Raw genomic sequence first — 14,854 nt, forward strand, 5'->3', positions numbered from 1 at the left:
AGGGTTAATATCCTTGGGGTCTGTGGTACTAAAAATGCAATTGTGTATGCGTTATTGTGGAGGAGGGGGACGCTAATGTCATTCCTCAGATTATCAGCCCTTTGAACCAGTCTCTTGGAGAGATATGCATCTGTTATAGCTATAGGCGCTGACTCCGTGGATGCTGTGGGGCTGGAGCACTCCTGGGGAAAAATTTGCAGTTGTTCCATGCCCACCAGCAGCCAAACTCTCCCCGCCCCCTCCTTGCCCCTCCTCCTCCCCCAGGCACACTGCATCCTTGCTCCTCCCCCTCCCTCCCAGCGCTTTCCGCCTGCTGCCTAACAGCTGTTTGGCAGCGCGTAGGACTTTCCATGAGGGAGGGAGAGGAGCGGGGACAAGGTGCGCTCGGGGGAGGAGGCGGGAAAAGATGGGGCAGGAGCAGGGCCAGAGTTGGGGGGGCTGAGCACCCACCAGGCAGAGGGGAAGTCGGCACCCAGCGGTTCTCAAACTTCATTGCACGTGACCCCCTTCTGACAACAAAAATTATTCCACCACCCTATGGGGGTGGGAGGGAAGCCTGAGCCCACCCAAGCCCCACCACTTCCAATGGGGGTGCCAAAACCCAAGCCCCACCGCCCAGAGGCTTTCAGTTTTCGACCACTCAGATTTCGGCTTCAGCCCTGGGTGGTGGGTCTCGGGCTTCAGCTTTGGCCCCGGGCCCCAGCAAGTCTAACGTCAGCCCTGGCGACCCCATTAAAACAGAGCTGTGACCAGGGCCGGCTCCAGGATTTTTGCCACCCCAAGCAGCAAAAAAAAAAAAAAAAAGCCGCAATCGCGATCGGCAGCAATTCAGCGGTAGCTCCACCACGCCGCTTTCTTCTTCGGCAGCTGGTCCTTCCCTCTGAGAGGGACCGAGGGACCTGCCGCCGAAGAGCCCAACGTGCCGCCCCTTCCCCGTGGCCGCCCCAAGCACCTGCTTGCTGAGCTGGTGCCTGGAGCCGGCCGTGGTTGCGACCCATTTTGGGGTCCCAAACCACAGTTTGAGAACTGCTGATCTATGAGTGCAAACTGGATTCTCCAGGGATCAACACACAAGAAAGGCTTGTGGAATAAATAACCTTGTTTTAAACAGGTTCAGGGCCTTCTTCCTGATCCAGCAGACAGACAGGACCTCTGGTCCATGGAAGGACCCAATCCTTAGGGGAGGGTTGGAAGGACTGGACCTGCTCCAGCCTCATAAGACTGTGTGCTTGCTCCGAGCGGAAGCTGTGATGAACTTGAAACCACAGCCCCATGGTGGGGTATTGAAGGATTGCTTCTACCAAAGCCTGTGTTAGGGTTGGGGTGATCTCTGGTAAAGTTATTAGCATGTGTGTAGGTTCTTTTGTTTTTAATGTTTTGTCTGTAGTGCTTTTATCTTAAGAATAAAACAGAATTATAACCGTGGGCAGTCATCACACTGCTAACTGTCTCCGAAGAGAAAGCAAGCAGGCCTGCTTGGGCAGCCTGTCTCTGCTGGGAACAACACAGCGAAGGCAGGGAACAGTTCAACCTGGAAATACCCTGGTAAGAGGGGAGGGAGATGAGGGTCTCCACTCAGGAGAGGTGATGGCTAGAGGGGCCGGAAGCCTATGTGAGTGCCCTTGCCGACTCACTGAGGGGAAATAGAGGTTTAGTTGCTCTGAATGGTGACAGTACCCCCTTAGCAAAATTTTCAAAATTTGTGTTAACCTTTCCTAGAAAATGACTTACATCCTCCATCTCCCCATGTAGTTATATATTATCTGCTTGGGCTGTTTACTGATGATGTTTTGCCGCTAGTGAATCAGAAAGCCAGTGGATTGAATCTTTGATGCTGGCTCAGGCTGATAGCTAGAGTGGAAATTAAAAAACCGTCAGCTGCCTACTTGAAGTTTTGACCTGAAAGTTGCATGTAAAAATTGCTGTTTGAAATGTAATGTAGTTCTTGAATACAACAACATGATGGATCACAGTCTTAAAATGAAACAGATGATATAAGTCAGCTTATCTTTAGCTCTTTGGAAAAAGGATCAACTTTAATTTACTTCTAAAACTTAATATAAGATATTAAATTCTGGAAATTGTTATTGCATTGTTTTGCTTGACTTTTATAATTCCAAGCCTCCCCCACGCCATCTTAACTTTACTGTCTCTTTTTAGTAACATCCTGCTTGTTTTCTCAGTGATGCCAGCACAAAAGGGCTCAATATACTAGCCCTAAGGCGGTTTTTCTGTCTGTCAGAGCCAAAAGTTTCTTTTGGGACCTGAGAATATAAGAACATAAGCACAACCTTATGAGTTAGACCAAAGGTCCATCTAGCCCAGTATCCTGCCTTCCGACAGTGCCCTATCAAGTTATCCATCCCCTGTTGTCCATTCCCAGCTTCTGGCAAACAGAGGCTAGGGACACCATCCCCGCCCATCCTCGCTAATAGCCATTGATTGACCTATCCTCCATGAATTTATCTAGTTTTTTTTAACCCTGTTGTAGTCTTGGCCTTCACAACATCCACTGGCAAAGAGTTCTGCAGGTTGACTGTGCATTGTGTGAAGAAATACTTCCTTTTGTTTGTTTTAATCCTGCTGCCTATTCATTTCATTTGGTGATCCCTAGTTCTTGTGTTATGAGAAGTATATAACACTTCCTCAACTTTCTCCACAACAGTCATGATTTTATAGACCTCTATCATATGCCCCCTTAGTCATCTCTTTTCCAAGCTGAAAAGTCCCAGACTTATTAATCTCTCCTCGTATGGAAACTGTTCCATACCCCTAAAGTAGTATAAGGAACCTACCATCAAACAAATGTAGGCCCCTCCCCATGACCCCTCAGGCCCCACCCACCTGTCACCCTTAGACCTGCCCCTGGGGGTATTACTTCCGGGGTCAAGACAGACACATGACTGCAAAGGGTTAGGGTTACCATACGTCCGGATTTTCCCGGACATGTCCGGCTTTTTGGGCCTCAAATCCCAAAAAGCCGAACATGTCCGGGAAAATAGGGTCATGCGGGGCCGGGGGTGCTGGGCCGGGGGCCGGGGGCCGGCGCTGCTGAGCTGGGGCTGCTTGGCCCGGGGGCCGGGGCCCGGGGCCGGGCTGGGGGCCGGCGGTGCTGGCCCAGGGGCCGGGGCTGCTTGGCCCGGGGCAGGCCCGGGGCCGGCACCCCAGGGCCCGAGCCGAGCCAGGCTGGAGACGCTGGGGCCGGGGCCAGCCGCCGGAGGGAGCCGCTCAGTTGGGGGGGGTAGACTGGGCCGCGCCTCCTCCCCCCTCCCCCCCTAGCTTACCTGCTGCCTGCTTCAGGCTTCCCGCGAATCAAATGTTCGTGGGAAGCAGGGGAGGGGGCGGAGTTGGGGCGGGGACTTTGGGGAAGGGGTGGAGTTGGGGCGTGGGCGTGGGCAGGGCTGAGGGCGGGGCCGGGGCCCCATGGAGTGTCCTCTTTTTGGACACTCAAAATATGGTAACCCTAAAAGGTTGTAGTGTGATCCCTCTAAGAACTCCTCCCACTGCTTCTACCAATCAGGAAGGGTTTCATCCCCTTACAAGGCCTCCCCGAGAGGAGATTTGACCAATATGGGGGGGAGTTCTGGGGCGGTGTGATCCGTCTGGAAATGGGTTGTGTGATCCCTCTAAGAACTTCTTCCACCAGAAGACTGCCCCAAGACCGAATTTGACCAAACGGCGGGAGTTCGTGTGACCCCTCTAAGAGCTTCCCCTACTACCTTCTACCAACCAGAGTATAGCACCTCCCCCAGAAGTCCCACTGCCACGCAGATTAGACCATTTAGTTCCAAGAATGCGTGTTTTACAAATCGTGGAAATGCTGAGAGGAAACAAGGACTCCTTCACCACCCCTATGGGAACTTCGGACTATGTGGAAACATTGTACAGCCCATAACACCTTTCGCTACATCGACGTGTTACCTGACTTGATAAAGAGTTACAACCAGAGCTTTCACAGACCTATACATAACAGACACGCTGATGTTAAACCTTCAAATTCTCTGAAGGCGTGGAAAACGGTTTACGGAGATGGTTTTAAAATAAAAATGGTTGTTGCCCCTTTTAGAAAAGGTTACCATGTGAGACTATCTAAAACCAAAGGAGCTTTTGAAAAAGGTTATGAATAAATGTTTACCGATGAGATATTCTTAGTGGATAAAGCCTTAACCAGGGGCCAGAGACCTATATACCCATTAAAAGATTACGAGGGTGAGATGGTTTTCTCCTGCCAGCATAAAGCGGCTACACAGGAGACCTTACAGCAGTACAGCTGTGCCTCTATAAGGTCCATAGTTGTGACAAACTGGGACTGTTCTTGATGTGGTCTTTGAACACTGAGTGGGGAGTGTTGGCTGGGAAGGCAGGGGAGTGTGGCTAGGATGGTCTGCATGGGGGGATGGGAGACTGGCCGAGGGAAGATACCTGAGCATGTAACATGAGAACCCAGGAAAGGGTTAGAGGCCAGGTGACACCTCTGCCCAGGAAACTGAACAAAAGGTGGGGGGAGAGTTTCAGAGCTGGCTGGTGGAATGGCTGGGAGGCAGACAGGGCTCTGACCTCCCAAGGGGGCTGTGGTGCCCTGGGACCCCAAGATGGACCTAACTGAGGGGGTCCTGTTGTCTGTGCCTGCAAGACCTGTCTTGGACTGTGTCCCTGTCGTCTAAATAAACCTTCTGCTTTACTGGCTGGCTGAGAGTCATGGTGAATCGCAGGAAGCCGGGGATGCCGGGCCTTGTGTCCCCCCACACTCCATGACAATAGTGTAGATGTAAGCAGAGTCAGGATGAGCTCTACCCTGACATCTGGTGGTGAATTATGGCAAGTGTGGAAAAGAACTCCAGGGGCTGATCTGGTTTGCATAGGCACACCCACTTGCCTGGCATGAAACAACAGCAACTCAAAGTGGTTACTTTGGCTGGTGTGGGATCCCCAGTTTCTCTGTTATTGGGGCAGGAAGAATAAAGTTTGTTACCCTGATTCTGTGAATCAAGGCCAGTGGAACTGTTGTATGACAGAAGGACTTACCATTACCTAAGTAGCACTTGCTTGACAAGGGGCATGGGTTACAAAAGCCAGTCAATTGAGAGCGGATGGGAACAGGTATTTATACCTCATGGGTTGGTATGTGCCCCCTTCCTCTTTTGAGGGCTTGAAGCACTAATTGCATCATCTCCTCTCTCCACTGTTGAATGTCAGAGCTAACTTTGATTCCATTAGGAGTCTCGTTGCAGACTGCTGAGCTGAATTTGCTTTGGGCTAATGGTGCACCAGCACTGGGGCTCCCCTATGAGCTGAGATTGCAAAAGAGCTGAAGTTATTAAGAGATGAGATCACTCAGTGCTGTGTTAACTAGTGGGAGAGCCTGAAGCTATATTGCTAAGCGGCTGGTGGAGCAGTTTGCGGGGGACAGCTGGAGGAGCAGTGAGTGGCACAGAGCCTTGCCGGGACGGTTGGATCGGCCCAAGGAACGGCGAGCGGAGCTGTTTGTGGGGATGGCTGGAGCGGCTCACAGGTTGGTGAGCAGAGCGGAGCAGCTCATAGAGCAGAGCAGTTTGTGGGATGGCAGGAAGTGGACTGGCTCGTGGTGAAGGCTGCGGCGGGACCCCACGGAGAGACGGCTGGCCTCGGATCACGTAAGGTGCCCCTTAACACCCTGTGTGCCCCCTTTTGTTCTGGGGCTGCACTGACCAGGGACAGAGACTTTGGGGTTTGTTGGACTTTTGGGACTTTGGGTGGTTGCTGGACCCAAGAGACTTTGGGGGGTGTTGAACTTTGGGGACTTTGGGTGATTTTTGGGTTGCTGGATTCAAGAACCAAAGGGAAAGGGGACAGCCCAATTTGCTGGGGTGGGTCTTTTGCTCATGGTTTGTGTTATGAACCCTGTTTGTGGTGTTTTTTCCAATTTAATGCTGATGTCATTTACCTCATGTTATTAAACATTTTCTGCTACACTCAGACTCCGTGCTTGTGAGAGGGGAAGTATTGCCTCTTAGAGGCACCCAGGGGGTGGTATGTAATTGTCCCAGGTCACTGGGTGGGGGCTCGAGCCGGTTTTGCATTGCGTTATTGAAACGGAACCCCTAGATACAGAACCCGGCCCTTGTTGCTGCCAACTTAGATGGGCAGAAGGGTTACATAGACATAATTTTAGTTTCCTCATTTCCTTCTGGCACAGCACCCACTAATGTCTATGCTCCCACACATATACAGCAGTAAAGGTTTCACATTACCCTTGCCATTAAAACAGGGACATATGGTACTGTGCAGTGTGAGAAGCTGTGTCCTTTCCCTGTGAAGCAGCCATGTGAGATATTGCATGGACAGAATTATGAAAGCATGATACACGTTTGTAACTGGGACTAATGTACAAATTGTGTGATACAGTAATTAGTTTCTCTCCGCTACTATTCAGACAGCGAGGAGGATGTTTTGTGTGATGGCCCCTCTAATAGAAAAGAAGGGACAAATGCTGGAATCAGAAGTTTATATGTGGGTTGAGAACGACAATTGCTAGTCATTGTGGCTGCAGAAAGTGGGAGAAGGTTAATGTCAGTTGAGAACGAGGGGCGGTGGCCAGGATGATCATTCTGGGAGAAGAGATGGGGGGCTGCAGATGGGAACCAGGAGCAGAATCAGGGGATGGCATTTGGGCATCAGGGATGGCAGTGAAGAATGGTATACAGGGTAACAGTTGGGAATATGTAGTGACAAGTGGGAGAAGGGATGGGAATGAGGAAGCTTGTGGAGAGGTGTGGGAAACAGTTGGGAGCAGCAGTTGGGGGAGGCAATGGGTGGCAGGTGTTAGGGAACACTAGTAGCGGCAGTTGGGTGAGGGACTGGCTGTGACGGAGCAGGGAGCAGGGCAGATTTGACCTGGGAATGTTGCAGGGGGGTTGCAGTGGGGATGGGGGACTTCCCTTGAAGGAAGCTACCTGAGCTGTAACCTGAGCCAGGAATGGGGGTGGGGAGAATTAACACCTTCTGCCCGGGAGACTGAACAAAGGAGAGGAGGAGCTGGGGGGAGGGGGAAGAGAGGAGCTGCAGGAGGAGTTTTGGTTTGGTTTCAGTTTGGGCTGGGTGGTGCAACGCAGGGAACCCCCAAGCTGGGGTCTAAGCTCCCTGAACCTCCCAGAGGGACCTAATTGAGGGGGTCTGGTTGTACCTACACGCTCTGCTTGAGACTGTGTTCCTGTCCTTAAATAAACCTTCTGCTTTACTGGCTGGTTGAGAGTCACAGTGAATCTCAGGAAGAGGGGTGCAGGGCCCTGACTCCCCCACACTCCGCAACACTGGCTACCAGCTGGGACTGGCAGTTGCAGGATGGGTGTAGGTGGCATTTGGGAGGTGCCACTGGTAGCAGCGATTGGGGGAGGGAAAAACATGGTAATAGGGACTGGCGATTGGGGAGGCATGGGATGGCAGTTGGGGGTGGCAGAAAGGGAGTGTGTGGCAGTTGAGGGTGAAAGTTGGGGAGGGGAGCAGTTTGTGGGAGGAGAGTGTGAGGCTGTTGGAGCAAGGAGTGTGGCAGTTGGGGGTTGTGATTTGGGGGAGGTGAGCATGTGGTATTTGGGGGTGGCAGTTTGGGGGAGGGGGCATGTGGCAGTTGGGGAGGGGATTGTGTGTGGCTGTTGGAGTGGAGGTTTGGGGGAGGCGAGCGTGTGGCTGTTGGGGTGTCAGTTGGGGGGAGGGGAGCGTGAGGCTGTTGCGGGAGGGGAGCATCTGGCTGTTGGGGGTGGCAGTTTGCCAGAGGGGAGTATGTGACAGTTGGGGGAATGTAGCATGTGGCAGTTGGGGTGGCGGTTTGGGGGAGGGGAGTGTGTGGCTGTTGGGTCTGGCAGTTGGGGGAGGGGACCATAGGGGTGTTGGGGTGGCGGTTTTGGGGAGGGGAGCGTGTGGCTGTTGGGTCTGGCAGTTGGGGGAGGGGAGCGTGTGGCAGTTGGGGGAATTGAGTGTGTGGCAGTTGGGGGTGGCAGTTTTGGGGAGGGAAGCATGTGGCAATTGGGAGCATAGGGGTGTTGGGGTGGCGATTTGGGGGAGGGGAGCGTGTGGTGGTTGGGGGAGGGGCGCGTGTGGCAGTTGGTGTGGCAGTTGGGGGAGGGGAGCATGTGGCGTTGGGGGAGGGGAGCATGTGGCAGTCGGGGTGGCGGTTTGGGGGAGGGGACCATGTGGTGGTTGGGGGAGTGGCGCGTGTGGTGGTCGGGGAAATTGAGTGTGTGGCAGTTGGGGGTAGCGGTTTGGGGGAGGGGAGCGTGTGGCAGTTGGGGTGGCGGTTGGGGGAGGGGTGCGTGTGGCAGTCGGGGTGGCGGTTGGGGGAGGAGAGCATGTGGCAGTTGGGGGAAGGGCGCATAGGGGTGTTGGGGTGGAGGTTGGGGGAAGGGAGCGTGTTGCAGTTGGGGTGGCGGTTTGGGGAGGGGCGCGTGTGCCAGTCGGGATGGCGGTTGGGGGGAAGGGAGCGTGTGGCAGACGGGGGAAGGGAGCATACGGGTGGCGGTTGGGGGAGGGGAGCATGTGGCAGTTGGGGTGGCGGTTGGGGGAGGGGAGCCTGTGGCAGACGGGGTGGCGGTTGGGGGAGGGGAGCCTGTGGCAGACGGGGTGGCGGTTGGGGGAAAGGCGCATAGGAGTGTTGGGGTGGCGGTTGGGGGAAGGGCGCGTGTGGCAGTCGGGGTGGCGTTTGGGGGAGGGGAGTGTGTGGCAGTCGGGGTGGCGGTTTGGTGAGGGGCGCGTGTGGAAGTTGGGGTGGCGGTTGGGGGAAGGGCGCATAGGGGTGTTGGAGTGGCAGTCGGGGTGGCAGTTGGGGGAGGGGAGCGTGTGGCAGTCGGGGTGGCGGTTTGGGGAGCGGCGCGTGCGGCAGTCGGGGTGGTGGTTGGGGGAGGGTAGCATGGGGTGTTGTGGTGGCGGTTGGGGGAGGGGAGTGTGTGGCAGTCGGGGTGGCGGTTGGGGGAGGGGAGTGTGTGGCAGACGGGGTGGCGGTTGGGGGAAGGGCGTATAGGGGTGTTGGGGTGGCGGTTTGGGGAAGGGTAGAGTGTGGCAGTTGGGGGGGGCGCGTGCGGCGGTCAGGGTGGCGGTTGGGGGAGGGGAGCATAGGGGTGTTGGGGAGGCGATTGGGGGAGGGGAGCGTGTGGCAGTCGGGGTGGCGGTTTGAGGGAGGGGAGCGTGTGGCGGTCGGGGTGGCGGTTTGAGGGAGGGGAGTGTATGGCGGTTGGGGGAGGGGAGCGTGTGGCGGTCGGGGTGGCGGTTGGGGGAGGGGAGCGTGTGGCGGTCGGGGTGGCGGTTGGGGGAGGGGAGCGTGTGGCAGTCGGGTGGCGGTTTGGGGGAGGGGAGCGTGTGGCAGTCGGGGTGGCGGTTTGAGGGAGGGGAGCGTGTGGCCGTCGGGGTGGCGGTTTGAGGGAGGGGAGTGTATGGCGGTCGGGGTGGCGGTTTGGCGGAGGGGAGCGTGTGGCGGTTGAAGTGGCGGTTGGTGGAAGGTCGTATAGGGATGTTGAGGTGGCGGTTTGGGGAAGGGGAGAGTGTGGCAGTTGGGGGAGGGGAGCGTGTGGCTGTCGGGGTGGCAGTTGGGGGAGGGGAGCGTGTGGCGGTCGGGGTGGCGGTTTGCGGGAGGGAAGCGTGTGGCAGTCGGGGTGGCGGTTTGGGGGAGGGGAGCGTGTGGCGGTTGGGAGGGAAGCGTGTGGCAGTAGGGGTGGCAGTTGGGGGAGGGGAGCGTGTGGCAGTTGGGGTGGCGGTTGGGGGAAGGGCGAATAGGGATGTTGGGGTGGCGGTTTGGGGAAGGGGAGAGTGTGGCATTTGGGGGAGGGGAGCGTGTGGCAGTGGGGGTGGCGGTTGGGAGAGGGGAGCGGGTGGCAGACAGGGTGGCGGTTTGGGGAGGGGAGCGTGTGGCAGTTGGGGGAGGGGAGCGTGTGGCAGTGGGGGTGGCGGTTGGGAGAGGGGAGCGGGTTGCAGACAGGGTGGCAGTTGGGGGAGGGGAGCGTGTGGCAGTCGGGGTGGCGGTTGGGGGAGGGGAGCGTGTGGCGGTCGGGGTGGCGGTTTGCGGGAGGGGAGCGTGTGGCGGTCGGGGTGGCGGTTTGCGGGGAGGGGAGCGTGTGGCGGTCGGGGTGGCGGTTTGGGGGAGGGGAGCGTGTGGCAGTCGGGGTGGCATTTGGGGGAGGGGAGCATGTGGCAGTTGGGGTGGCGGTTGGTGGAAGGTCGTATAGGGATGTTGGGGTGGCGGTTTGGGGAAGGGGAGAGTGTGGCAGTTGGGGGAGGGGAGCGTGTGGCAGTGGGGGTGGCGGTTGGGAGAGGGGAGCGGGTGGCAGACAGGGTGGCGGTTTGGGGAAGGGGAGAGTGTGGCAGTTGGAGAAGGGGAGAGTGTGGCAGTTGGGGTGGCAGTTGGGGGAGGGGAGCATGTGGCAGTGGGGGTGGCGGTTGGGAGAGTGGAGCGGGTGGCAGTGGGGGTGGCGATTTGGGGAGGGGAGCGTGTGGCAGTTGGGGTGGCGGTTGGTGGAAGGTTGTATAGGGATGTTGGGGTGGCGGTTGGGGGAGGGGAGCGTGTGGCAGTTGGGGTGGCGGTTGGGGGAGGGGAGCGTGTGGCAGTCGGGGTGGCAGTTGGGGGAGGGGAGCGTGTGGCAGTTGGGGTGGCGGTTGGGGGAGGGGAGCGTGTGGCAGTCGGGGTGGCAGTTGGGGGAGGGGAGCGTGTGGCAGTTGGGGTGGCGGTTGGTGGAAGGTTGTATAGGGATGTTGGGGTGGCGGTTTGGGGAAGGGGAGCGTGTGGCAGTTGGGGGAGGGGAGCGTGTGGCAATGGGGGTTGGGGGAGGGGAGCGAGTGGCAGACAGGGTGGCGGTTTGGGGGAAGGGGAGAGTGTGGCAGTTGGGGGAGGGGAGCGGGTGGCAGTCGGGGTGGCGGTTGGGGGAGGGGCGCGTGCGGCGCTCGGGAAGACCCATGGGGAACAGCAGCGAGGAGTAAGGCAGGACGGGGTGGGCGGCGCTAGCAGCTGTCGGACCCGGGAGCGGCAGGCGGAACCCGGCGCTGGAGAGGGGGTAGGCGGGCTTAGGAGCCATAGGGGCGGGGTGTAGGTGAGTGGCAGCCCAATGGGGCGTGGCAGCCGGGAGGAGAAGGGGGCCCGCTCACGTTTGGGAACGGCCCTTGAGTGGCAGTTGGGGGCGGGGGTGTGGGCGGGACCGCGTCAGAGCGCGGCGGTGGGGGCGGTACAGGTGGAGCGCGGGCGTTGGTCTCTCTCGCTCTCGCTCTCTGGGGCGGGGCCTTTGGTCCCCCGGCCCCTCCCCTCTTCGTGGCCAATACAGTAGGTGGAGTCACGCGGGCGGGGTCACATGACCGCAGCTCCTGTACAGTAGGATCCCAATATGGCAGCAGCGGCCGCAGGGGGAGCTGGTGCCTGCAGCGCTCGGACTTAGGGCCACCCACCGCTCTCTGCCTCGGGACCGGAGCAGCTGCGGCCCAAGCGCCCTGGGCGGAAGGATCGGCCGGGAGCCTCCGAGCCAGCTGCCCCCCATCGCGTGCGACATGAGGGAGAAGGGCCGCAGGAAGAAGGGCAGGACCTGGGCAGAGGCCGCCAGGACGGTACGTGGGGCCCGGGGGCAGAGGCCACCAGCCCTGGGCAGGGGGATGAAGGGCGGGGAAGGGGAGGCAGGCGCCAGGACGGGATAGGGGCGCGAGGGACTGGGCTGGTGGCGGGAGGATGGGCAAGGGGTGCCCGGAGGAGCCGGAGGCCGCTAGGGCGGGTCATAGGCCTTCCCCCGGCTGGCACAGGTCGTGCGAGCTCCCTCCGCCGGAGTGCGGCCACTTCTGTTGGGCGCTGAAGCTGCAGCCGCGGGACTGGAGTCCCCAAGCCGGCTGCGGTGGCGGGAGCTTGCCCCCTGGAGAGCAGCTTGCGTGGGTCATTCGGCCAGCAGTGCCCCGACCTGGACTGGGGTCTCTGGCAGCGAGGTGCATGCGATGCCCTTTGGGCTGTTGGCCAGGATGGGCTTGCTGTGCCGAGAGCTGGGTTCAAGTAGACTGGCGGGCAGCTCTGCTACCCTGCCAGAGCTAGAGGCTTCCCTGGGAGTGTTGGGGATGAGCAGAGCGTCTGTCTCTCTCTCTCCCCAAACACTAGTTGAACTGTTGCAATAGTTTGTCTTGAGCAATTACAGTCTGGGCTTGTAGTTTTTGCTAAACGTGGCTGTGATAAACTCAAGATGCTATGGGATGATTCAGGACTATTTCTCTTTAGAAAGATACCTGCCTTGCCTACTTTGTACTGACAATTCTTGCTCATTAACTGATGGTAACTTAAACACACATTCTTCTTCTGAGGAGTGGTTCTGAAGAATTGATGCCTTCCTCTAATTCCATTTGCTTCTGTTATAGAGAAAACTCTTTGTTATAGTGACAAGGTGGGTGAGGTAATTGTCCTTTATCAATATCTTAATGCTTCACAAAACTAAACCAAACTCCAACCTAATGAAGAGTTATAAACATTTGGCTGGTGTCAGATTAAATTCAAGAAATGGTTTCTCCAGAGAGTAGGTATATATGTAAATAAAAGGATTTCAGTAAACAGCAACAACTTGATGGGTGCTAGAGAATACTTAATAACCAGTCTCTGGAGCTAGGAGGCTATTCAGATGGAAATAGAGATTTGTGTGCTGGGAGCTGTACTCTCCAGGGACTGTGTGAAAGATGCGGGTGGAGGTAGCACTTGGTTAGGCAGCTTCTCATGATGACCAGTGTGTTCTCATTTGTTTTCTTGTACTTCTCCTGTGTGTTTATTTCCACCTGTTGTCTTAGTCTTACTTAGCTTGTAAGTTCTTTTAGGGCAGGGACTGCCTCATGATATGTTTGTACAGAGCTCAGGACAGTAGGACTCTGGTGTCTAGGTACTACTGCAATGAAAATAAATAACTTACACAGTGCTATTCACTCATAATTCTCAATGTTCACACCATGAGTAAAGCATCACTATTCACTTTTTATAAATGGGAGACTGAGTCACCGAAAGGGTAAGTGACTTGTTTAAGGTCATTCAGTGAGTCAGTTGCAAACCTGGGAATAGAATTTTGGTTTCCCAATTTGTTAGTCTAGTGGTCTGTTACGTTATCTCCCTTAAGGAGCTCTGTGTGGGTTGCATTTGGGGCATCCTTATTTTAGAGCATGGATAGAGGAAAAGGGGAGTTCAACGATTTCTGCAGTAGTCTAAGTGTGAGATAACGGCGAAACCAAAATGTAAATTGTAGTCGACACAAGTATTGACTCTACTAAACGCTTCCAGTTAAGTCTAAAGCTGACTGGGAAGACTTAACAAAGGGATCTCACCAAGCTGAGTGACTGGGCAACAAAGTGGCAGATGAAATTCAATAAATGCAAATTAATGCATGTTGGAAAAATAGTCCCAACTATACATACAAAATGGTGGGGTCTAAATTAGCTGTTACCACTCAAAGATCTTGGAATCATTGTGGCCAGTTCTCTGAAAACATCCACTCAATGTGCAGCAGCAGTCAAAAAAGCTAACAATATTAGGAGCCATTAGGAAGGAAGGGATAGATAATAAAATAAAATGTCATAATGCCACTATATAAATCTATGGTATCTCCACACCTTGAATAATGCATGCAGTTCTGGTTGCCTCATTTAGAAAAAAGATATTAGAAGTGGAAAAGGTACATAGAAGGGCAACAAAAATGATAGGGGTATGGAACAGCTTCTGTATGAGGAGAGGTTAAAAAGATTGGGACTGTTCATTAAGAAAATAGATGACAAATGGGAGATATGATAGAAGTCTATAAAATCGTGACTGGTGTGGAGAAAGTGAGCAAATAAGACTTCCTTATTCATTCTCGTAACACAAGAAAAAGGGGTCACCCAATTAAATTAATAGGCAGCGGGCTTAAACAAATATAAGGAAATACTTCTTCACACAATGCGCAGTCAGTCATCCTGTGGATCTCATTGCCTGGGGATGTGGTGAAAACCAAAACTAGAACAGTGTTCAAAGAAGAGCTAGATAAGTTCATGGAGAATAGGACATCACTGGCTATTAGCCAAGATGGTTAGGACATAACCCCATGCTCCGGGTGTCCCTAAATCTCCAATTGCCAGAAACTGGGACTGGATGACGGGATAGATCACTCGAAATTGCCTTGTTCTGTTCATTCCCTGTGAAGCCTCTGGCACTGGTCAGAGACAGGATACTGAGCTAGATTGACCATTGGTCTGACCCATATCTGTTATGTTCTTTATTTCTTAATACTAAAATAAAACTTAAGCTCCTGGGAAGTGTTACATTGTCAAATGGAGCCATATTAGGTTTGCTTAAGACAGAGCTTTGACTCTGTTTCTTGTCCAGTTCCAGTTATACTAGACTCTGGTGTTATCAAAACTAATGCTGGTAACTGTGAAGGTTTAGATCGATTCCTACATATATGTGAAAGAGACCCCTGGATCTGTCCATTTGCTGGTGAAAAAATTCTAAAGATCTTATAAACTTTACCCTCCCATTGGATTCTGATAGTCTTTGGGACTTGAATTTGTTGTTAACCAATACAAGGACCCTATGTGTGTCACTTGATATAAAAATCTAAGGGTAAAAGCATCCATTCATTCTGTAGACGGAGGGAATAAAAGGAATCCAAACAATGGTATTGGTCCACTACTGGATGTATATAGTAGAATTATCAATAATAATCAGAAAAGGTAGAAGTGTTCAATAAATATTTCTGTTCTTGCTTTTCTAAATTACTGCAGAAAAATCTAGTGTTCTATGATGATGATAGCTTTCATTCTTGCATTAACTCAGGAAGATGTAGCTGTTTAACTACACCTAGACATTTTAAAATCAGCAAGTCCAGATAAGTTGCACCCAAGAATTTCCTAAAAAAGCTGGTTG

At 54.6% G+C, this 14,854-nt stretch overlaps 1 protein-coding gene across 1 annotated transcript in view; it reads left to right on the forward strand.

The window, feature by feature from the left end:
• Positions 1 to 11,327: 11,327 nt before the first annotated feature.
• ASXL2 (ASXL transcriptional regulator 2) overlaps positions 11,328 to 14,854 on the forward strand; it is a 248,647-nt gene continuing 245,120 nt past the window's right edge. The window contains exon 1 of the mRNA XM_054021956.1: positions 11,328 to 11,550. Within this exon, the coding sequence (XP_053877931.1) occupies positions 11,494 to 11,550 (57 nt within the window). The 5' untranslated portion in view covers positions 11,328 to 11,493. The remainder of the gene's footprint in view (positions 11,551 to 14,854) is intronic.

Source organism: Malaclemys terrapin, chromosome 3, assembly GCF_027887155.1.
Source record: "Malaclemys terrapin pileata isolate rMalTer1 chromosome 3, rMalTer1.hap1, whole genome shotgun sequence".
NCBI lineage: Eukaryota > Metazoa > Chordata > Testudines > Emydidae > Malaclemys > Malaclemys terrapin.